The 24206-nt window shown below is 33.8% G+C and overlaps 3 protein-coding genes across 3 annotated transcripts; 1 reads left to right on the top strand and 2 right to left on the bottom strand.

Annotated features, from left to right (window-relative positions):
* Positions 1 to 3768: 3768 nt before the first annotated feature.
* On the bottom strand, positions 3769 to 4754 carry LOC133174684 (uncharacterized). The gene is made up of 2 exons (XM_061309768.1): positions 4643 to 4754; positions 3769 to 4109 (listed from the first exon to the last, which is right to left on the bottom strand). Exons 1-2 carry the CDS (start codon positions 4742 to 4744, stop codon positions 3771 to 3773), a joined length of 441 nt encoding a protein of 146 aa, XP_061165752.1. The 5' UTR covers positions 4745 to 4754; the 3' UTR covers positions 3769 to 3770.
* Positions 4755 to 10927: 6173 nt separating this feature from the next.
* LOC133174712 (procathepsin L-like) lies at positions 10928 to 14502 on the top strand. The gene is made up of 7 exons (XM_061309796.1): positions 10928 to 11070; positions 11415 to 11520; positions 11624 to 11788; positions 12146 to 12269; positions 12758 to 12858; positions 13832 to 14097; positions 14384 to 14502. The coding sequence occupies exons 1-7, from the start codon at positions 10928 to 10930 to the stop codon at positions 14481 to 14483; spliced, it is 1005 nt and encodes a 334-aa protein (XP_061165780.1). The 3' UTR covers positions 14484 to 14502.
* Positions 14503 to 16648: 2146 nt separating this feature from the next.
* Positions 16649 to 19441, bottom strand: LOC133174714 (procathepsin L-like). The gene is made up of 7 exons (XM_061309798.1): positions 19295 to 19441; positions 18953 to 19058; positions 18292 to 18444; positions 17755 to 17878; positions 17515 to 17615; positions 17085 to 17356; positions 16649 to 16780 (listed from the first exon to the last, which is right to left on the bottom strand). The coding sequence occupies exons 1-7, from the start codon at positions 19429 to 19431 to the stop codon at positions 16681 to 16683; spliced, it is 993 nt and encodes a 330-aa protein (XP_061165782.1). The 5' UTR covers positions 19432 to 19441; the 3' UTR covers positions 16649 to 16680.
* Between the last annotated feature and the right edge of the window lie 4765 nt (positions 19442 to 24206).

Below are 24206 nucleotides of genomic sequence, written 5' to 3'. Positions count from 1 at the left end.
TCTGACTGTTTATAGAAACACCCCCCCCCCCCCAAATAAAACCTTTCCAAATAAGCTTAATTGTGTCATCCTATGAAGAAGAGAGTTTCCAAAGGAAACAGCAGATAAAAAGCTTTTAATTAATCTGAAACCAAATCTCTATCACCAGAAGTCTAGTTTATTCAATGAAATCAAGGCTATTGAAAGTAAAAAAAAAATAAAAGACTAATAGCGAAGGCCTTTAACTTCACGCATATTGTACAAAGAATATTTTATTAATCTTTATCACAATGGTTTAGTATGACGTTAACCTATTTGCCATCTGGGTCAAAGCCAGAGAAGTAGAGTATTGAAATTTATCATGGAAAAAAAAAACAACTGTATCCCGAAGGATGGGAAACTGTGTCCCATCAATACATGCTCTTCAAAAGAGTAAAACTTTTGTTTTCACCAACAACCTGTCTCTTTAACAGATAATTACGATTAGTAGTAGAAGTTTGAAATTGATTTCGTTATTATAATTTCCAAGGTAGGGAAAGCCTCATAGGACACATGTACACCCCTACAAATGTTACTTTAATTTAGCAATTTAAATTCAAGACGTGGTATCTCTCTTTTGACTTATTTAAAACATGCTGGAGCCAGATTTGACGAAAAAATTCGGCAGTAATTGAGTAATTTAACAGAACATTGGTATGTGATTTACCGTTGAGGAAAAGTGTACTGTCTTAATGCAATTAAATACATGTACAGTAGCAGGATTCTTGAAAAGGGGTGGGGGGTTAGTAACAGGTTTTTGACTTATTTTAACTATATTTAGGTATAATTTAAAATGTAACATCCCATACCAAAAATTTATTTATTTATCTTATTTATATTTTTGGTCACAAAAGGGGGGTTGGGGGTTGCTCTGCCCCCTCGAATCCGCCAGAGATGTATTTCTCCACGTGCCAGTCAATGTCACTACTTCTTAATGTATATAGCTTTACTTCCTTAAATTATTTTTTTAATCCATTACTTGACAGTCTCGCACAGTATAGTGAAGCAATAAAATCGTACTTCGCGTTGTTCTTCTTGTTGTTGATGTTGTGTGTGTGTGTGTCTCAATACAGAAAATAGAATTGTTTTTTCTTAAAATATACTTACATAAATTATTTAAAAATATTTGCAATTTTCAGCTTTTCAAATAAATTGTCAACAATTATTTATTATTTAGTTATTTCAATTCAGAATTTAAACAGTTCATATAATAAGTGAAATAAAATACTAGTAATAAAATGTCCAAGCCAAATCGAGAGATACGGTAACACATTTTGATAAAGTCCAGAGACGTAGGTTGGTTATGCGTAAGCGGGTTATGTGAATTTTTTCTGCAATAGCTGCCACGTCGTACTAACAGACAAAGAAAGACATTTTATTGTTTATATTTATATTTTAAAGAAACATTCAACGTAAATTAAATATGTAAAATATTGTATTATAGATGTTTATGTCATTGTACGCATAATTGATGGAACAGCCGTTGCTTAAGAAATCTATGAATGTGGCTTGCTTAGTGTTGTTTACGGACTGATTAAAGACAATGGTTTTTCTAAGAAATACGGGAAATAAATTCAGTGGATGTAAATATAAGTTTGTTTCCCTCGCACAAGAAGCAGAAAAGTCCTCGGAGGTGTTGTTTAAGTGGAGAGCATCGTGCAGCTATATTTAATACTCTGGACACAAGCTAGGGTTGTGTTGTTTAGTGAGGTAGCGGTAGCATCTTTTTGATGTTCACCAAGACTCGTTACCAGAGACGCTTCATCGCAGCATGTCTGACTGATCCCTTTGAACTCAGGTAGTCCAGCATCTCATCCCACACAAGTCCTTTCGGCGAACGTTGGGTGCACCAGCCTCCATGCAGCCCAAACAGTGCGCACTTCAAGACCGCAAGGAGACTGAAAGTCTAGCAAACACTTAGGAAATATAAACTAATTATTAGTAATATGAAATATTATTGAAATAATGGTTATGGTTGGTCCACTGCGCTTGACCATCCATAATGAACAAATGATTCACGAGTGATAAAGTGAAAAAGACCCAGTTTAGTTCTCGTGTCCTTTTTACAATTTCTCGGTTAAAAGTGCATAATTGTGAGCAAATAGAAATGAACAATTTCTCTAATAAAATTAAAACGCCTATGCTATAAAATATTTTAACTTGATTCATAAAATGATTATGTAAAACTCTTTAATGTTTTTGGCGATTATGTTAAATCTTGCCCATGAAGGGTCTGTGAAGGAGTTGCGCCATACGGCACGCCCCGCAAATTGCAGACACGCAGGATTTTCTACATGTAGTTATAAGTTGATCGTAGTCTGTGCTATCGGTATTCTTTATCGAAGTTATATGTGGAATCAGTGATGCATCATATATAACAAAATCGGAACCACCATTCAGCATATTGACATCCACTGACAAAGAAACAAACTTTTTCTCTGATGTGGTTCGTAAGCAAAAGCAGATCCAGCCCCCCCCCCCCCCCCATGTATTGTTATGTGTTATATATTAAAGAGAGGAACTAGTAAGTTGAAAGAACTTGTTTCGTATCCTTTTGATTCTCAATAAAATATGTTCAAAACAAAACAAAGAAAAAAACACCTCTTATTTGTAAGAATTCGTCAGCTTCCGAGGGAACACCCCCCCCCCCGGGCTTTGCCCTGGTCCCACTGGGGACTTCATCACAGCCCCCAGACCCTCTGCCTTCTACTGCGCCCCTCCCATTATTAAATTCTTAGATCCCTCACTGGTAAGTGTCAAGTCGTTTTGGACAGCGTTACGAAAGTTACGCACATGCCATGGAAAAGAAATAACATTATCAACGAAGTCTACTTATCTTGGCCTGTCCCTTGATCTCTGAATTGGCATTTTATATTTAACAAAAATTTTGGTGCTTTTGGTTTAAATATAATTTTTCTGTATACTGCCTATGTTAGATGACGAATGATTTATGAAGTTCTTAGAAACAGAAAAATCATTTCCACTAGTCAATGTCATGCGATTTGTCAATTCCTATCGCATTTTCTTTTTATTTTTCTAAATTTTGTTGTCAATGAATCAGATATATGCATTATCATAGCATCAAACTATGATGTATTTTAGAATGGCCCCAATATATTTCCTCTCAGTCCCTTTAATTTCAAAATGGCCCCATAATTATATGAATACTTGGGCTATTCCCCATCTGTTGTTTGACTTTCCCAGGCACTGCTACTTGCTGTAGTTTCGCCAGAGTTGATGAGAAGTCCTCGGACATTATAATCTGTACTATAATAAGCTAAAACCGTAGAATAAAAGATTGAAAAACATATTTCCAGATGGGTGGGTGGGTGAGGTGTACTGATTGCCGTGGCAGTATTCTCAGAACTTTTAAGGATCGTGTCATGAACATACAAGTCCCATATAGGGATTGAGACATGCATACGAGTATACGATAAAATATGAAAGCTAGGATAGATTTCCCATTTTTATGTTCAAAGTAGAGTCTGTATAGTTCCCTATACTTGACTTCAAACTACCTTAAGGCTAAATTTAGCTAGGTGTACAGGCTTTGTTGGACAGTGATAAATATACCCGACTGCTTAAAATATTAAAATATATTGTACACTGTATTGCTCCAACCACTCCATACCCAGTGACAGGCTAAATTTTGAAGACGTCAATTTAAGCACATCCTATTAAAAAAATACAGTAGAAATTTATTCAATTGCATATCCATTTGAACATAACTGTATATTGCTATCAGGTTTTTATTATACATCCATGCTTTCAAGTTCAAAGCGAATTAAGCGTCTTAGTCTTTTATACAGATCTTTCGCCTCATCTGCATAGGATGGTTTTTGAAGATTATTTTCTCTTCTTATCATTTCGCATAAACAGGCAATGGTTTCATCACAGAGTATTGTCCTATAAACGGTCTCTTCTTCACATATATCAATTTCATTGTCTTCCACACGACAAAGTCTTTCTTCGGCATTGTACAGCTCAGGCATAGTATAGAGAAGTATTGGTCGCTGTCGTTCCGTTCCGTAGTTTTGCTTTGACTGGAGAGTGTGAGTATTCCACGTCAACTGCAAGGAGTCGAGATCTCTCTGTAAAATAAACCAACTGCCAAATTAGAAGATATACAGAATATATGTTTTTAACGATATATATATGGAATGGTTACATGTATGAGGGAAATAGCAAATTTATGGTTCCCCGAGGGAGGAAACTATTTATCGAGGTGGCTAGCACTAAAACTAAACTACTTAACCCAAATAATTACAATTTTAATTGCTAATCTGAATGTTTAAAAAAACAGTTGATATGAAATAATTCCGGACCCTTATGAAACACGTCCGGACGTACTCTGGGAAAGACTTAAGCGAAGGGTGTTGTGTGTTTGCACATTATTGCTCATGCGTTGTTTCACTTTTCAAAACTTGGTCTATCCAGAAACCATAATCATTTTAGTCACTACGACGCAATTTTAACAATTAATGACCAATATTGGCACATGAATACACAAAGAAACTCATTTATCGTTCTCATTTAAACAATCACTTTATGTTACAAACGTAGAAAATAATAGAATATACCTTTTATGAATAATGAACAATACTATGTAAAACATATTGATTACCTGAATTAAATCCATGAAGCAATACTGAATAAGTGATTTGTCTAAATGATCTCCGCAGAATAAATCAGAATCGTCTCTGCTGAATTCAGAAAACATATCCATGTAATATTGTCCCATTTCTTTTCGTAGTAAACCCCAGAACCATTCGATGCGCTGATTATGGGTACTTTTTCCATAGAGGAAACTTTTGTCCCCAGCAAGTTCGTCAGCATGATCTCTACGCAGGAACTTTTGCATCTGCTCCACATATGTGTTCTCTGTTCCAAGATCTGCTCTTATTCTCTGCGGACATCCACTCTTTCTTCGTACAGCTTTGATATAATAATTGGCTATCACTTTTGGGTCGCTATTAGTAATATTTGCTTCTAGCCAAACGATATTTCGTGAAAAGCCATCAATGCAACCGTTTATTGCAATTCCGTATGGTTTAAGCTTGTCATATGAGTCCATATGCCAAACATAGTTTGGTCCCTTACTGTGATACTGCCTCCTTTTCAGGCGTCTTCGTTTCCTTGATTCCACTCCTTCAGAATCCAATATCTGCAACAACAAATACACAGTATCCCTTGTTACGTTATATCCTGACTGTAAGCACTTTAGATGCATCCAACGATAACCATGCTGTCTTCCAGAGGACTCCAGTTCACTAATGATAAAAAGTGCAACCTCTAATATATCCGAGTAGTACTTTCTTCGAAAAAGTCTACACTGTTTTAGTTTTCGTCTCAGAGTTGATTTACTAATTATAATATGATTTTTGAAAGCAAGACAACTCAAAATTTCATCATAGTTCAAACCTAGCGCAAAATAAAGTTTGATCCATTTATTAACTGACTTCATGTTAATTCCAGTGATAATCACAACCATTTAAAATTGATAAAAAGCAATATTCCATGTTCATTGTTAAATAGCTTAAAATTATCTCGTTATAACGAGATACTAACTCGTTATAACGAGATAACTAACTCGTTATAACGAGATAACTAACTCGTTATAACGAGATAACTAACTCGTTATAACGAGTTAGTATCTCGTTATAACGAGATAACTAACTCGTTATAACGAGATAACTAACTCGTTATAACGAGATAACTAACTCGTTATAACGAGATACTAACTCGTTATAACGAGATACTAACTCGTTATAACGAGATAACTAACTCGTTATAACGAGATAACTAGCTCGTTATAACGAGATAATTAACTCGTTATAACGAGATAACTAATTCGTTATAACGAGATAACTAATTCGTTATAACGAGATAACTAACTCGTTATAACGAGATAACTAACTCGTTATAACGAGATAACTAACTCGTTATAAGGAGATACTAACTCGTTATAACGAGATAACTAACTCGTTATAACGAGATACTAACTCGTTATAACGAGATAACTAACTCGTAATAACGAGATACTAACTCGTTATAACGAGATAACTAACTCGTTATAACGAGATAACTAACTCGTTATAACGAGATAATTTACTCGTTATAACGAGATACTAACTCGTTATAACGAGATACTAACTCGTTATAACGAGATACTAACTCGTTATAACGAGATACTATCTCGCTATAACGAGATAACTAACTCGTTATAACGAGATAAATAACTCGTTATAACGACTTAATTATCTCGTTATAACGAGATACTAACTCGTTATAACGAGATACTAACTCGTTATAACGAGATACTAACTCGTTATAACGAGATAACTATCTCGTTATAACGAGTTAAATATTTTTTTATCTTGTCAAAAATGAGCTTATCCGGCTTTCGTAGTAGTTCTCTGGTCTTCCATTCCAATTTTTTTTCCAGACAAGTGAGCTACAGATCTGAAGCTATTTTAAATGATATCAATATAATTTTCGATTGTGAATTTTAATTGTTTAATGGATGCAATTAAAATGTGTTTTATTGCTTCTTCTAATCAAAGAAGATCCACGTACACATCTATATGCACGATTGTAGATATGTTTCATTGCTGATTACAAGAATTTTTAATCACATGTTATATATTTACATTGTTTTAGAATTCATTTTTTTTTAAAGGTTTTAAATTTATCTGAAAGAATTCATTCATTTCTTAAAAGATATTTCTTCAAAAGAAAATCTATGACATAAAAATAATAGAAGTATAAATAAAATAATTGGTTATTAATTTGTAGACAGCCATAGTCATTAGAAAACTCAGTATAGGTTTATATTGCATAGTTGCCAAAAACATTGCTCAGAAGAGAATAATATATGTCTATTTCTTGCGTAATTTAAAATTCCCTTTTCTATTACCTCTTACCTATAACTTTCCTATTACCTATCACCTATTACGAAACATCATCTTGCATCGATGAGAATCGGGTAAAACTTCATCAGTAATATAATATTCTTATATAAATCATTTACCACTCATACAATTACCCCCTTTCACTCCCATAAAAATGATTTTAAATGACTCCCACTACATGTAGCAATTAAAAAAAAAAACGTTGGTTTACTTTTTAACATATTTCTTCAGACTCTTCTTCAGATATTATTTTTGAAAAGAAAAAATCACATACCTTTGGTCGGGACGGACTTGGGTAACAGGAATAGAAACTCATAACCAGGACAGACCTCCTATACAAACTATAGTGGGGTCCGGCAAGGGGGAATCATGTTCCCGTTTCTTTTTCTTTTAACATTACAAGTATTTTATAAGTAAATGTTAATCAATACATTACAAATTTATCTGATCAAATAAAAAGTAGCGGAAAACTTTAAATAAAGGATTAGTAAAGTTAAATTACGAACTTTATTTAATAAAAGCAATTGCATTTAACATCTTTAGAGAGAGGGACATTTCTGTGTTGATAAGAATGTGTGTATTGCGTTTCAGAAGTAAGACTTTGACCTCTATGAATTGAAATTTAGTGTTAACGTGCTGCAAAATAGCTTATGAATAACACAGTTGACTGATAAAAGTCTTGTTGAAAATCATTGTTTCACAACACAACATTTTAGCACTTAGAAATCATAATGATATACTTTTTTCTTTTGTTGTTGTTGTTGTTGTTGTTGTTTTTAAAGGAAAAAAAACGAGCTGGTTCTAACAAAAATTAGAAAAAAAAATGAGTTTAATTGAAATATAATTAAGTTATTATTGTTATAAAAATAGGAAACAGCAATTAATATCGATAGTATTTCGTTCATGATGTGCACGTGCATATCCTAGCAAGAGTTTGGATCTCAATCCACTGTTTTGGTGTTACATATACACTGTACAAGTTTAATCTGATTTGATGAGATTGGTTCTTTCAGACATGTATGCCCCTAAATGTCCGTCCATCAATTTTAAATGAGAAATTTGTGTTCTGTGGTAACAATCATCAACGGCTTTAACAGTTAGCAATCAGTATAACACTTTCTTAAATTCAACTTTTTTATAAAATATATCTTCCCGTGTTTTTCTGTATGTTTCTAATGTGATGCAGATAACCTTCTAGCCCCTCAAGCCCATGTAAAGTTCTAAATTTAGAAATTACCGGGTGCATGGAAGCAAATGCAAAATTTAGAACATGACAGTGTCATTTTTTTCTGTTTTGAACTAAGCCTTATTTATTTTATTTCACTAAAATATTTTTTTTATGGGGGGAGGGGGGGTATGATGTGTTTAACGTGTATATATAAGTACACAAAATAGAACATGGTTGAACAATAATGACAAGAAAAAAAATGAACTAATGAGAAATACCTGTAGTAACATGGGTAAAGAGTTCACTTAAAAAACCTATCCCGATTTGACAATTTACGATAATAAATAAACAAAGGCCTAGATAACTGACACAAGATAGGGGGTCAAGGTCCACCGTTATCCTCCTCTGACCCAGTGTATGGAGATTCCTCCGTTGTGTTTACTTCAATCTTCAGGTAACAATTTATTTGTTTCATAAAGGGTAATTTCCTGATATTAGCCGTACCTTCAAAATTCTCAACTCTTGATCCCAAACAGGCATGATTGACCTGGACTAGTTTTATAATTGTAATATTTTTAAGTCAAGTACATTGGTACTTGAATAATTATTTGGTATTGTGTCATTTAAAGGTTAAGTACTATTAGTACTTAGGTACCTTAAGGTCACAGGATACACAAAATCTGGAATTAAAAGTGGAAATTTGATCTTTTTTTTCCTTTTTGGGATTCAAAATAGGTTGTAACCTTCATGTATGGTATCGATTTATTTTGGGAGAGTTTGGTTTGTTTGTTTGTTTGTTTGTTTGTTTTGTTTTTTTCATGTATTTTACTCGTCAGCTTTTGGAAAAAAGTTTGGTCAGAACTTCTAGCTTCGAACTATTGATTATAAATCAATTTTTATTACATACTTGAATTAAACTTTACAAATTATACAATATTCAATTTAAAAACTGCTTACAAAATCATAGAGAATCAAGATTTATGGGGGACTATTTCTAGTTGTGGAAGGATATTTAGAAGAAAATTCTTCAAATCTACAAATTTATTAAATTGAATACCTTGGAACTTTGGCCCTACATATTTTTTCTTTCGTTATCATATGCTAGAAATATTAAATATAGGTTTCAATTAATATTAGGAAAGCAATTTTTACACATTCACTGAGCGGACTTTGCCAAGAAATGAAAATGTATTGAAGAAGTCAAGATAAAATTTAAAAGTTTGCATATGATGACCAATATCTCAAAATTTGCATCACTGTCCCCACATTTTTCTTTCATAATTTTTAAACTACATAACACTTCCAATCGATCAGTACAGATATACAAAGCTTGATACAAGAAAAAAAAAGATCGCCTATTTATATTTTTGATACCCTAATATCATAATGATACTTTTTTAGTGCAAAAATGTCACACAATAATTTACGCGCATTAGTTTGCAGGATCTTTTCAATCAGAAATATTATTCAAACTATTTTACATCAAATAAGAATATATTTATTGCCATGGTAACATCTGGTAAAATATGATAAAAGTTAAAGTGATTAATCTAAATGTTACAATTTAAGTGCAAAAAGGTCAAATTAATAAGTAAGAAGCACACTGATCCCCACCCCCGTTTTCTTTGCGATTTTGATTCATCCTATACCAATAGTTATCTAAAGTAAACTCTATTTTCTAAATTTTTTAATTATCCCATGTTTTTAATACAAACTGGTTTTAGATCGATGTGTCTATCTAAAAGTTCAGAAAATGGTATTTAAATACAAGCTATTGGTACATAACTATTCGAAAGTTTTTCTCCTTTTGGATATGTAACCGTGCACGTTTCTGATACTTTTGCAAATGTGCGGAGCATGTAGTACCTGTAGGCTGTTTTCCATAGTGTAGCGCTTCATTAATCTTCTATAAATTTTAAGGTATAATAGCGAGCGCAGCGAGCGGCGCGAAGCGCCGCTCGCCCTGCGAGCTCTAACGACAACGCTTGGGCGAAGAGAAAATTTGGACTGTTCACACTCATCCAAATGAATTTTTTTTTTTCGCAGTAACCTCTGGACCCACAATGCAACACTGATTGCATCTCGCCTCAAACTACGTTCTCGCGGTAACAACAACTAAAAATTCACAAAAAAACTAACTCAATTTGATTTAATGGATATTGCATACGGATATTAGATTAAAAAGTTCTTTGATAAAATTTTGCACTTTTCAAACTTTACTTATGGAAATGCAACTAACATACGACGTCAGGTGACGTCACAGTCTAGACGTTCCAAATGTCTCGTGCGGTTTGAAGAGGCGGATCTTAAAATTTAGTGAACAACTGCGCTCGCCCAAACGGTCGCACCATCAACATATTATGTAACATGAAAATTTTTGGGTAAAGCCGCAAACAATTTTTTTCTAAAATATAATTATTCTATCATCACTGAAACGGATTTTGCCGTTACGTAAATGTGTACCTTCAGCATGAATAGTATAATAATAGGTTTTCGTTAATTTCAAACACACTGAGTATGACACATGGGTGATCCTTTATCCAAAATTTTAAGATATATTATTCACTAAGAGAGGTATACTAAAATAGAAAACATCATAATAAGGAACTCTTTCGAAAATAGTATGGAGATATTAATAAAATTAATTAAAGTTCATGCACGACCAATGTAAGAAAAAAGGAAAAAATTCTTGTTGCATCATATTTGTTTTTAAAAAAAAACATAGTCTTTGTCAACATTTCAATTATCTCTCTAAGGGGAGAGTTCATTCCTCCTTAAGCTTTTGTTTTATCTTTACACAAGATCATCATTCGTTTCCCACTTGAAAGACATGAGATTCTACGTCTTCGGATTACTTCTGGTTTCTTTGTTAATTCCTTGCTTCGCTGCCATATCGGAGTTGGACACCGAATGGAAAATTTACAAACAAGAATACCGGAAATGGTACATTTCGGATACAGAGGAGACGAAAAGGCAAGAATCGGATAAGGTCATATTTAAGGTTTTTCTGTTCGTAATTTCAGAAATTTTTTACTCAAGATTAGATTGTGTTTGGGGTCTTATTGTCGGGTGTTACTATTTAATTACTAAATATCTAAATTATTAATTATACCCTCATGTATTTATTGATTCTATCGTTTATTATTAAGATTTTAATATGAAAAATCGTTTTCAAAACTTGAATCATGATGAGTTTTACAGCTTACAAAATAAATCTGCAATTTTTAAAAGCTGTTTTTTTTTAAGTTCTAAAATACAGGATTTATTATAGACAGCTTTTACATCAATATTTCTCATAGATTCTTTACACTTTTTAGGCGGGAAATTTGGGAAGAAAATCTTGATTACATAAATCAGCACAATGTCAAATTCGACAAAGGCGAGCAGTCTTATTTCATGGGCTTGAATGAGTTCAGTGACTTGGTAATTATTAATGTAACGTCATATTTGAAAGATTAGATAGTGGAAAGCAGAAATTGTATCATGAAATTTCATCCTCTATTTTTCGAATTTCTAATCTTTACAGAGTCACGAAGAGTTTCTTCAACAGTTCGTTGGAGGATTCAGATTGCCTGACTTATCCAATCCTGACGATATTCCACTCAGTTCCGGTCTATCAGAAGGCACTTCCGGTCTACCCTCGGAAATAGATTGGAGGAAAGAAGGGTGGGTGGGACCTGTTGGTAATCAGGTAAAGATCACCTTTAATTTCAATCTCCAAATTAATTGCATTCTGAATGAAAGAATAACTTTAAGCTCTTCAGGGAGAAGTATTGGTTTTTTCTATTACACACACACACACACCCTCACACACACACACACACACACACACACACACACACACACACAAAACAAACGATTCAATTCTGTCCATTACTCAGTACTTATTTTTGGATTTGGGGTTTTACGAAAGGAAAAAAAGAGGAATATTTAACACCACACTTTCAATTGCTAAGCACATAGTTGACCCACGATTAAATCATGTACCCTGGAACAAAACTTTCACTTCCAAAGAAATATATCTGAGTTCTTTTTTTTTTTTTTTTAGTTTGCGTGTGGTTCTTGCTGGGCGTTTACTGCGACGGGGGCACTTGAAGGACAGGTCAAGAACAAGACAGGAAAGTTAATCGTGCTGTCTGTGCAGCAACTTATGGATTGCAGTGAGAAATGGGGTACGTTATCAAACGTCGTTCAGCAACAGAAATATTAAGGGAATTTGTCCTGGAGATACATGTATAAAAGATTCTAAATGTTAACCTTATTGAACTCCTAAGTTCCTTATCCGAAAGGTGCTGAGTAACATAGAAAGGGGTAAATTTATATAGGTAATCATTTGAAGTGTCAAAATCCTGAAAAAAAAATTAATATAGGTGATTATTTTTAATGAAGACAAAACAGGCATTTTTCTTTTTAAAGTAATTTTACAAAACCAGTAGATGCAAAATACAAAGAAACATGTGTAACTGTACATAGCGCTGATCGGTATATATTGATTCTTAAACTTAAACCCCTGAGTCAATTTTGAATTTGAATTAAATGTTCTCATTCAAAAGGAAAAAAAAAATCTTTCTTAGACCTTTTTGATAATCTAGACTTATTAGCCTATAATATCCAAGTGTTTGATAAATTCTGATATCTAAGTCTTATACAATGATTCTAGGGAATCACGGATGTGAGGGCGGTATGATGGACCTCTCTTTCAAATATGTCAAAGATGTTGGTGGAATAGAAAGTGATGCTTCATACCCCTATACGCCTAGGGTAATTGCTACACGCCTTAGTTTAATGTATTGAGCCTATGATAATATTTACACTTTTACAGTAATAGAAATGACAATTGTGTAATTCTAACGTGAGAAATGTTTTATCATCCCATCGCATTGACGTTAGGGGATACAGCAACGCGCTTGTGTGTGAGCGAGAGCGTTGGTGAGTTTGTGCATAACGGAAGTTATAATAAATTTACATCGAGATCGATGTCATTTACTGAATTGCAGGGGAATGTTCCGCTTTGTAGTGCCCTTGTTGCAATAATGATTTTTTTTACATGACATTTCTTACACAACTGTTTTAATTTCTCTGTACCTAGATAAAGATAATTATGATTTCTCAAAACAAAAATAATTTCCACGCTAAAGCCAACAATTTAAAGATTTTCCCCACCCTTCGTACACTAACACCTTTATGTTGGTTTGCAACATTCTCTTGAAAACTTTTTTTTAATTTTTTGCTAGATGCACAAATTTTCGATTCAGAACAAGCTTTGATTAGAAAATAAGTGATCAACTTTCTACGAATTCAGACTAATATGAAAAGAGATTGTCCTCTAAGAAAAAGCAGTTTAACTTATTATTATAACAAATTCAATGTTACTCGGAATCACCCCCTTTCCCCTAGAAAATGCGAACCCCTGAGTTCTTCGTGGACTTTCTCTTGGCCTAGGGTGGACCCCCCTCCCCCTCCTAAAAAATCCTAGATCTGCGACTGAGAAGTGCCACAAATTTTAAACAATGCATGGCGCTTACGGTCATAACAGTAAAGGTTCTTTATCGTGCCAAGACATTGCAGGTTATGGGACCTCAGGTTTACACCGGGAACGTGAATCGAACCCTGATCTTCCCCAAGCAAGAGCGCTCTACCATTAGACGACTGGTTCCTATTACGAAACTTTCACACTATTACGTCATTGCCAACTCTAAAACTATTTTCAACAAATTTCTTTTCTTTGGTAAAGGAAGAAACTTGTAAGTTCAACAAATCTGCAGTCGTAGCTACAGTGAAGGGTTACATCGATCTTCCAAAATCTGAACAAAAACTCATGGTTGCTGTGGCCACCGTAGGTCCTATCTCGGCTGCTATAGATGCCACTCAACGATCCTTTCAATTGTACAAAGGCGGGGTGTATGACGAGCCCAACTGTAAATCGCAAGTGGATCATTCTCTTGTTATTGTCGGGTACGGTGTTCTGGATGGTAAAAAATACTGGATCGCTAAAAATAGGTATAAGCTTTTTCTAATTTAAACTCTCAGTTTTTTTTTTTTATCAATGTAGGTAATTTTACATTTTTTTTATATTGTAACTAAAAATATATAAATTATATAATAGACAAGCTTATCATATAACAAGAAAATTTTATTCAACTTCTTCCAAAGTTAAGGCAACATTTCGTTCATTTGTCAACAAAATTGGCTGCTTGCTTATAAATCTTATTCATCAAAATCGTAGCCTATTAATTTGTCTAAGTGGTGAGTATTTTTATTTAAGCATATTCTATTTTTATTCCAGTTGGGGTACATCGTGGGGAAACAAAGGATACGTATTGCTATCTAAAGATAAAAACAACCAGTGTGGGGTGGCAAATAGCTGTAGCTACCCCATTATGTAATGCTAATAAACAGCTACAAATGTAGGCGTATATTTATAGAGATTTTTTTTTCTAGTGAAGCGTTCATTTATAAATAAAATGTCATCTTACTGTGTTGTTAAATTAATGAGTCTAGATTTGTAAGAATAAATTATCAAAAATCAAAATTCTAATGTATTGATTTTATTCTCGTTTTCATTCTCCCATTCAGATTCATCATAATTTTGTCAGCTTTGAAAATTAACTGTTATTTATATCGTTTCCTTGGCCACAGATGCCTGTTTGTTTACTGTTGGACCGGAAAAGTTTTCAGGAAGGAGACGTTCAAGATATCGACAAACCAAGGCCGTAACTACCAATGAGACAAGTGAGGCAAATGCCTCACTAAAATTTTAGGGTTTTCTGAAAAAGAAAAAGTTTTACTCTGAACTTTAATTGATTAACTAATTTAGAACGCATGTAAAAATAGTTCAAAACATGAAAACTTTCAAAGATGAGTCTTTAATTTGCTAAAACCCAGGTTTCGGGACCCGCCCCCCGAGAATCCTCATCAAGACACTACCCTTGACCCGCTTGGGATTTAAGTGACTCCGTGATTCCTTGCCTCACTAAAATTTGTGCCTCGTTACGGCCTTGCAAATGACTTAGATATTACTAACGTAAAGTAGGACGAGGGGGAATTACATAGTACTTGATCGTTAAAGTTTCCAGTCACCAATATGTTGCACTATAAGGAAATTGTCAAAGCCTAACTGCTTTCATATAATCAGGCTTTCTGTACATGTATTTTTTTTTAAATGTGTAAGGAAGTTACGATGAAACTTCGCATAAAGTTTATTATCTTAACCAAATTTATTCATTATGCATAAATTTGATGTGTACGTTGCAAGCCACACATCTATATATATTTTTGCATTATCTTTAAAATATGCATCAACGTTAATTATGGCAATTGTTTCTATATAAGGAAGGGTATCGGTGTAAATGGCAGCATCGACCCTTTATCAACTATGACAAATATCTTTTGTATGGTGTCCCGATAGGGTCATTGCAAAAGATATTAGCGCCTTAGAAACAACGCGCTAGCTTGAAAAAACAACGCGAAAGCGCGTTAATGACAACGCGATAGCGCGTTGATGAAATCGCAACTTCGCGCTTACACAACGTTGCAAAACACGATTTTGCAATAACACGCAACACGCCATCACGCTATCGCAACTTTACACAACACACCGCTGCGCTAGTTGTCTTAGCGCAACGGCGTGTTTTATAAAGTTGTGACGGCGTGTTGTCGGTTAGCGCACAGGCGTGTTGTGTAAATTTATGTTATCCTTACGTCTAGTGTGTGTTAGTGCAGAGTCGTTTTGTGTAAATTTGTGTTAGTCCGATGTCGCGTTAGCGTGTTGTCATTAACACGCGCTAGTGTGTTGTCATTAATGCGCTAGCGCGTTGTCACTTCTTTCTAGCTTGTTAATAACGCGCTAGCATGTTGTTACTTCTCGCTAGTGTTTTTCTAACGGGCTAATACACTTTTGCAATGGCCTTACCGACATACCATACTTTTGTTTATACTTTCTCTTTGTTTTGCATTGTCTTTTATATGGGAGGGCTAATGTATTGAAGATTATACAAAGAAGAAAACAACTAAAGAATAAAACGGTCCGATATGTGTATGTCGGTTTAATGTTTAAGGCATTTGCTAAAGATGCTTTTTGAAACATCTATATTTTTTAACTAAAGGCCTTTGTCCCTTGCATCACCTGGTTTACTCTATCTGCTGTTATTTACAGGAGAGTTCTAGAGAGGGGAGTAATTTGAAAATATTGAAATATATTGTAATGTTTTATCATCACAAAGTACCTTCATATCCAGATGTAATAAATTAAAAAGTAATCGTCACGAGTAGAGTTATACTATTTCTCAACTTGTACATAAAAAAAAAAAATATTGAGTGTAAGATGAGTGCGAAATATATAAATAGAAAGAAATCCCCTGTTAAGTTGAATTCATTATTGAGCACATCGTACATCACACCGATTGCACACTCCTTCGACCTACCTATTCACACATTTAAGGATTCATCACCAGACAGTCTCTATTTCAAACATAAAACATAATTCTTGTTTTAGAGAAATTTTATTTTCAGTAATATCATATAAAAAACGAAATTAAAAAAAAAACCATTTATTTAAGCAATAAGTCCCTTTGTTGCACATGTCTACACAGTTGGATAGCTAGCAGATGTCGCAATTCCACAGTTGTTATGCCTGTTTCTGGACATCATAATGTATCCTTTTTGTCCCCAACTTTCGCCCCAACTGCAAATACAGAAATAACATTAAAAGCGGATGTAAATATACGCATGCGCCAGTGAATAGCTTCCTTCTGTGTTACCGATGTCTTGATAACTTCGAACTATATTTGCTGATTATGGGATACTTTGAACTATTTGGCTTATTATGGGATACTTCGAACTATATTGGCTGATTATGGGATACTTTGAACTAAATTGGCTGATTATGGGATACTTTAGACTATAATGGCTGATTACGAGATACTTTAAACTACCATGGCTGATTACGAGAAATCTTAAAATGAATTCTTTTGTTCCCATGCCATTACCTGTTCTTGACTAGCCAATAATCTTTGCCGCTTTCTGTGCCATATCCTACAGCCAAAACTCCGTGATCCAATCGTGATTCGCTACAGAACCACTCGTGATAGACCCCGCTCTTGTACAGCTGGAAGCTCATGTGACTGGCGTCAATAGCAACGGAAATGGGTCCGACGGTAGCAACGGCGCTTTGAAGATCTGACTCACTCTTGCTCTTGATGTCCGTAAACCCAGTGTCTGTAGCACCAACGTTAGCTGCGTTGAAACGGCATTTTCCATTCTGTAAAATTGGAAGCGCTTAACTGAATAAGATTACTTGCACAGGTATATAATTCATTCATTAACTAATCAAACTATTACCCTCACACAAAGGTACACTTACTTTCTATACCCCCCTCCCCCCAAAAAAGAATAAAGATTATTCCAACGCTTAATTACCTTAGCCTCGTATGGATAAGACGCTTCGGTGTCGATTCCTTTGTTATCTTTGATGTACTTGAAAGCGTCGTCCATCAGACCTCCTTGACAACCATGATTTCCTAGAGAAAATTCGGAAGGAAATTTTATGGATTATAAGTGATTTTTAAGTAAAGCTTAGGGACACTACTCCAATGCTCAATTGTTCGGTTGGTTGATTAAGATTATTGAAGTTAGTTATTCAGTTGTTCTTCTCTTTACCTTCTTTCTGTGAGCAGTCGACCAAGTTTTGCTCAGACAGAGATGGCAGTTTGCCAGTTTTTTTGAAAGTCTGACCTTCGAGTGACCCTGTAGCTGAGAAGGACCAACATGATCCACACTGACCCTAAAGTGAGAACAAAAACATGTCTGAAGATAAAAAGTGATCTGAAAGTACAAAAATGGGGAAAACGGTTAAATCAATTCGAATTCTCTATCATGCTGTCATATTTTCAAATATTCAAAGTTTGTCATTGTCTGCATTCTAAGAAAAGATGGCCGTTAAATCAAATCTAGTTCCAGCAGAATCTTGTATTGTTAATTTTTGGAAATTTCTAAAGTGCAAGCAGCCTTGGAATAACTATTTGGAGACAATATACGATACTTTCTTTCATTAATGATTTTAAATCAACATGGCAGATGAAAAATATAGAAAGACCAGATAAGTAGTGGCGTAAGTAAAACATCTTTTTGCTTGAATATGAAGATGGGAGTCCCAAGTTTATTCATATTGCTTTGTTTAGCTCTTGGCTGTAATACCTGGTTCTTGATGGGGGTGACGTATCCCTTTGGCCTCCAGTCGACGCTATCGGGGAGATCACCAATGTTAGATGGAGGAAGATAGAGGGACGCCCCGCTTGTACCGTTCCTCATTCTGTATCCATTCATAGTCTTCCTGAATTCCTCATTTGTCTAAAAAGATATTCCTAGTTATACACAATGTGTTCCTTAAATATACCCCATGACTATTGTAGAACAATAATTCTTTTGTTAGATGTGAGAACTTAGAGCAGAGATACTGTATAGAGGGTTTCTTTAGCGGGTGTAAAATTTGGCGTTGTGCTTGCTCAAAGGAATGCCAATAATTTTGGCGGAACTTTTTTTGGCGGACACAGAGTACCATGAAGTTGAAAAAAGAGAGGAAATTCACCTTCTAGGTGAGTTTCCAGTACGTTAAATATACGTTTGAATACAGATTTACGCAAGGAAAAAACAATACCAGAAAAAAGGTAATTTTTTTAACAACAGACTGATCAAAGTTATTTTTCTTCTTTTAAGTACTAATACGCAAGGGTGCAAATTTAGCGATTAAAATTCTAGCGGCGTATTTCAAAACCGCTAAATAAGCCAAAGTTTCCCGCTATACGGTAATATCTCTCTCTCTCTCTCTCTCTCTCTCTCTCTCTCTCTCTCTCCGCACCATGTCTCCGTATTCGTTCATTCCCAGCCAGAAGGTGAAATCCCCACGGTCGGCCGCCAAGTTGTGCTTTTGGATATAGTCTAAGTTGCTTTCCCAGATCACACGCCTACATCACATACAAATAAAGCTTTTAAAATGATAAATGATTATGGCAACGCGAGCACTTTTTCATCTTCAAATATTCGAGCAATGAAAATGTGTGTGGTCATATTTAGAAAAAGTGAAAAAATTCTACATTTTTCGTGGAAAATATTTATTTGCATATAAAAACCTAATCTTTAAATTAACAAATATTACGAATCCGGACATTCTAACATTGAGAGATTTTAGTATTACATGTACCTCCTAGCTTCCTCTTCCGCTCCATACTGTTTGCCATGTTGCTTCAAGAAGAGTTGCCATTCAGTGTCCAACTCCGCTACTGGCAGACGAGCAAAACTAACCGCAACCAGAGCAGCTACGACAGCAAAGCGCAACATCTGGATAGTAAATCACAAGGTTGAGCAACAATTTGCAACATGATTTCAATACAGAAAATATGATTGTTTTATAGACTGGTCTTATCATGTGAAGTCCATGTGAATTGCATGGATGTCATTTTTCATACGACTTATAGAATACCATGTGACTTTTATCATATGATGTTATTGGTTATTGCATCAAACGTTAAACATATCTGAAGATAATTATCATGTTTTCATAACTTATGGAATACCGTGTGACTTTTTCATATTAGATTAAATCTGACAATCATGACACATGAATTGCAGATAAATATGTTCTAATTACTTGGGTGGGTGGAAATAAATTAAAGTCAAAACATGACAACAACACGAAGTCGAATATCACTGCTATCAGGTTAACCTAATTTCTATTTGTGTAGTGTTTATATTTTCAGATGTCTGTACATTAAAATAGGATTGCTATATATTGTATTATAACTTTGAATTATGTATTGTACTGCTTTATTCGGTATATTATTGTATTGCATACTATAAATGAGTGGAACTGTGGGACTGAGAAACACTTGACCAGGGGTTTCACCCCCCACTCCCCCCCCCCACCCCCACCCCCCCCCCCCAATTAAGGCTCATTGAGTCTTAAATTTTGTCATTATATATTATTTTTTATAAACTGATGGGCTGTATTGCCCAAAGTTATATATTCTGAATAAACTTGATATAATTAGATAGATATATTTTTGTATATACTATAGACATTTTGATACAATACATTACGGACATGATAAGATCAAAGATATAAATATTACGTTTGGCACCAAAAAACATACTTGAAATACACTGGAGGTTGTCCTTGCTTAATATCAAATGTATGGTATATGTTAAGTTTAAGGACATAGGCAACGTACTTAACAAAACTGTAATCTACATGTGCTGGTTATTTTTCAGGACATTTTCATAGTACGATAAGATTTTTAAGACAATTTTCAGCATACGTCAACAATGTTTTGCAAAGAAACTGAACATAATGAAAATCTTGCTTTTCCTTAAAAAGGAAACAAAAAAACCAAATATACAATTTCAGCTGAAACTTCCATAAAATTTGTTTTCAGGAGGTATACAACATCATAAGGTTCAAAAACTTTTTTGGAGCTCTCAAATTACAGAAAGGTAGGAAAAAAGTTTAAAACTACGTTGCGTGTATCTTTGAGCTGGGAAACTTTAATACTTAATAAATGTAATTGATTGAGAACTTCATAATTAACAGATTCATTTTTTTGTGAAACACAGTTCAAAGCAAATTGAACTTTTTTGTTATGATAATTTCTAATTTTTGTTTTAAGGTGTGCAAATAAAATAGCACTGTAATCAGCATATAAAATAAATTCACAAACGATATCAACTGTGAACACTAGTTAACATGTCATTGACAATTATATAAAATAATAAGTGGCCTAGAATTCTACCCTGCAGTACACCAGTATCTGGGGATATTCCATTGTCCTATGCATATTTTCTCTCAGACAAACAACTATTGCTTTGATTTTTTTCACATGATAAGTATGAAATATAGTGTCAAATGTTTTTGCAGATCAAGCCTAACCATTCCAGCACATAAACCCTTTGAAATATTATTATTTCTTAAGCTTATAAAATCAAATAAATGTATCAAACGAATTTCTATGCAAGTTTAGGTACATAGGATAATGATATACATGTGGTTGTCTTTATCTTTCAAAATGCTTAACATTCATCTTTCAGATCTTCTTTCCAAACATCAAATAATTCAATGAAAAATATCAAATCGGCTAAATTTTTCATTTTTCGGGGGTGGGTGGGTGGGGGGGGGGTGCAAATAAATCTGGCACACATTGAATCAATTACTGAATACCTTGGTTGTACCGATGACAATTTGGCTATCTTATCAGAACAAGAAGTTTATTGAAGTAAGACCTAATTATTGTGTACATCACTTTTATTATTATCATGTGTTAATGATAAGTGCGCCAGAACTTTTAAATGATATTTAACTTAATTGTCATTTAATTATTTTATCCGAATAATTTTTCAAATATAAAGGTATTGGTTTTAATATAAAAATATATGTTTTATTTAAAAAAAAAAAAAACATACTGCATTCTTTATTCTTATTTTTACTTGTTCATTCATATTTTTTCTGTTCATCTTAGAGTTTTCATTTTCCCTCTGTACTTACAAAATATCATACTTTATTAGTCTGTTCATGTAGAATCCTAATGTAAAAAGTTAATTAATCTTGTATCGTTTACGCATCATTTAATATATACGTATATATATGAGAATTATGAATGTTTGTAATTTTAAATCAAATACAAACCTTGAAAATTGAAAGCGTCCGCTCCTCAGGTAAACTTGGGAAACTGTGAAATTAGATCGCAAGGGAGTCATGTGACCGTCTATGTATATTTCTGTCACGTGACTGATAAAGCCGATGTACCGGTACAACTGCATTCATAGTCAATTTTAATTAAAAAAAAATTGCATTATTATTTGGTAATAATTCATTGTTTGTGAAGTAAATTCACCTGTAAAAGGTCCTCCAACAAAGCAAAAATGCAATGTTGGCCGATATGTATTCAAAAACACACAAACCAAATAAAAACGATGTTAATACTAGTAGTAAAAATAATTTAAAAATTAGTTTTTCCAAATTATTTCTTCATTTGTTTTGTATGCTACAAAAAAAGTTGGTCATACGAAGATGGATCATTACCTCCCTCATGTCCCTATTAACCCGTAAGAAGACTGCTTTGTCATTCTAAAACGGCAGTTTCGTTATGCGTTATATCTGCAATACATGTGTACTCCTCCATCGAGGATAGAAGTTTTCAATTACTAGTGTGTAGAGTTCACTATGTTCTAAATTTCGTAAGATAATACTAGAAGACAAGTTCTGAACTAATGCGTTCTAAATCTCCTGACCCGAATTTTCTTAACACTGTATCCTTCATTTCGTAAATCTAAACAAATATTTGGATGATAAATTTTCCTCAACATGCCTGTCGTTGTTTTCGGTGGACCCTCTGTTATCATTAATTGTTCTGATAAGGCGAGTTGTTGAGAAGTTTCAGGGGTTTGTTGCAATCAATGAGTCGTAAGGGGATATATGACCTTTGTAACCCCCCAAAATAAATAGGTCACATCCGATTGTCCTTGCAAGCCAATTTCGGGACAAATAAAAATGCAGAAAAATCACTGTTCGTAATCTTCAACTTTTTCATAAAAACAATTGTTTCTTTACTCCATAGGAAACAATGATTACGATATTAAAAATTTATATCCATAAAATTAAACTTTTTGTTTTTAAATGAGATTAATTTCTCTCAAAGAATCAAGAAAATGTTGAGAAATGTATAAAGAAAAAAACTCAGTGTTTAGTTTAAAAAATTGAATCAAGTTTAGTGATTTTAAACATTAATCAAACATTTATTTTCTACTATTATGTAAAAAGACAAACATCTATTAAATAAAAAGAAGAAACATTTACCGATATTTTTCCTCAGTGTTCAAAACATTGATCGATAGGCGACTAACACATGTACAGTCATATTTTTTTTAATCACATGCATTTCAAATTATAACTTTTCCTGAAGGATTTAGAAGTGACTTCGTGATTGAAAACTGAAGTTAACCTTTGGATCAAATCTTGTCTTGTAGTGGAAGCTTGTATCAGTAAAGTGCGGAAGATTAAGATCTTCTGACTCGGAAACATGAAGGAGGAAATTGACTATTTCAATCAGGAAAACTTAAAATTACTCTAATATTAAATAAATATCATAAAACCCCACTATTTACAGTATCCTACATACAGGGAAATTTTATCATTTGATTTATCAGTCAAAAAAGGGAAATTCCATAACAACATGGAAGATTAAGCCGTCGATGATTGTATCACGACATCGGGCATTTAACCTATAACCCCATGAGAAAGTTTTCAAAATAAAAACTCTTGAATATTAACTTTAATATTACAATTATTTACACTTGGCCATCAGGTGCTTGCTATCTAACCGCACGGAAAACACGAGGCGTCAGCTGACTCGTCACGCGCAAGCGCGGTGGTATCTATTTAAGGAAAAAAGACCCAACAATGATTACCTATTCCCCAGGAGACCAAGGTAAGGTACCTACCCGGAGATAGAAAAATTTGTATTGTAATTTTTTTTTACCAAAAAATATAATGATATATTTTTTGCATTCATAGAGGGTTATTTTTCATTTTTAAATTTCATTTCCATTAAGATTGCGTTTTAGTGGTTGTTGAATACATGAATTAAATGATTATATAATTAAATCTGAAAAAATAAAGAGTGGGAGAAGAAAATGACATACTTTTGAGTCTGCGAAAAGATAATGCATTTTTATTACGAAACACCACAGAGAATACTCAGAAAGGTTGCGTTTCAAAACTGTGTTCTGGTTCGTTACATGCATTTACATTTTAAGTTTCTTTATTGCTGTTTATGATGTCAATGCGATGATTTAGCTACCCGAGGAGTACGATATTGACCGAGCCCGAAGGGCGAGATAAATATTGTACTTTTTGGAATGCTAAATTATCGTAGTGAAAAAACACAGCAAAAGTTATTTTATTCTAAGAGACGCAGAATTTTTTGGGACAGCAATATCAATTTAATTTGAAGTTTCAAATCTATTTTTGATTTAATGTATTAAAAAATCAAACGCAATGTTTACTTGGAAGGTCTTGTGCGTACGAACATTATGAATACTTAATATTGAGTTTCTCGCTTTAG

Source organism: Saccostrea echinata, unplaced genomic scaffold (assembly GCF_033153115.1).
Source record: "Saccostrea echinata isolate AGI-Se365-2 ecotype Australia unplaced genomic scaffold, CSIRO_AGI_Sech_v1 ptg000058l, whole genome shotgun sequence".
NCBI classification, from domain to species: Eukaryota; Metazoa; Mollusca; class Bivalvia; order Ostreida; family Ostreidae; genus Saccostrea; species Saccostrea echinata.
This window is presented reverse-complemented; position numbering and strand designations above follow the sequence as displayed.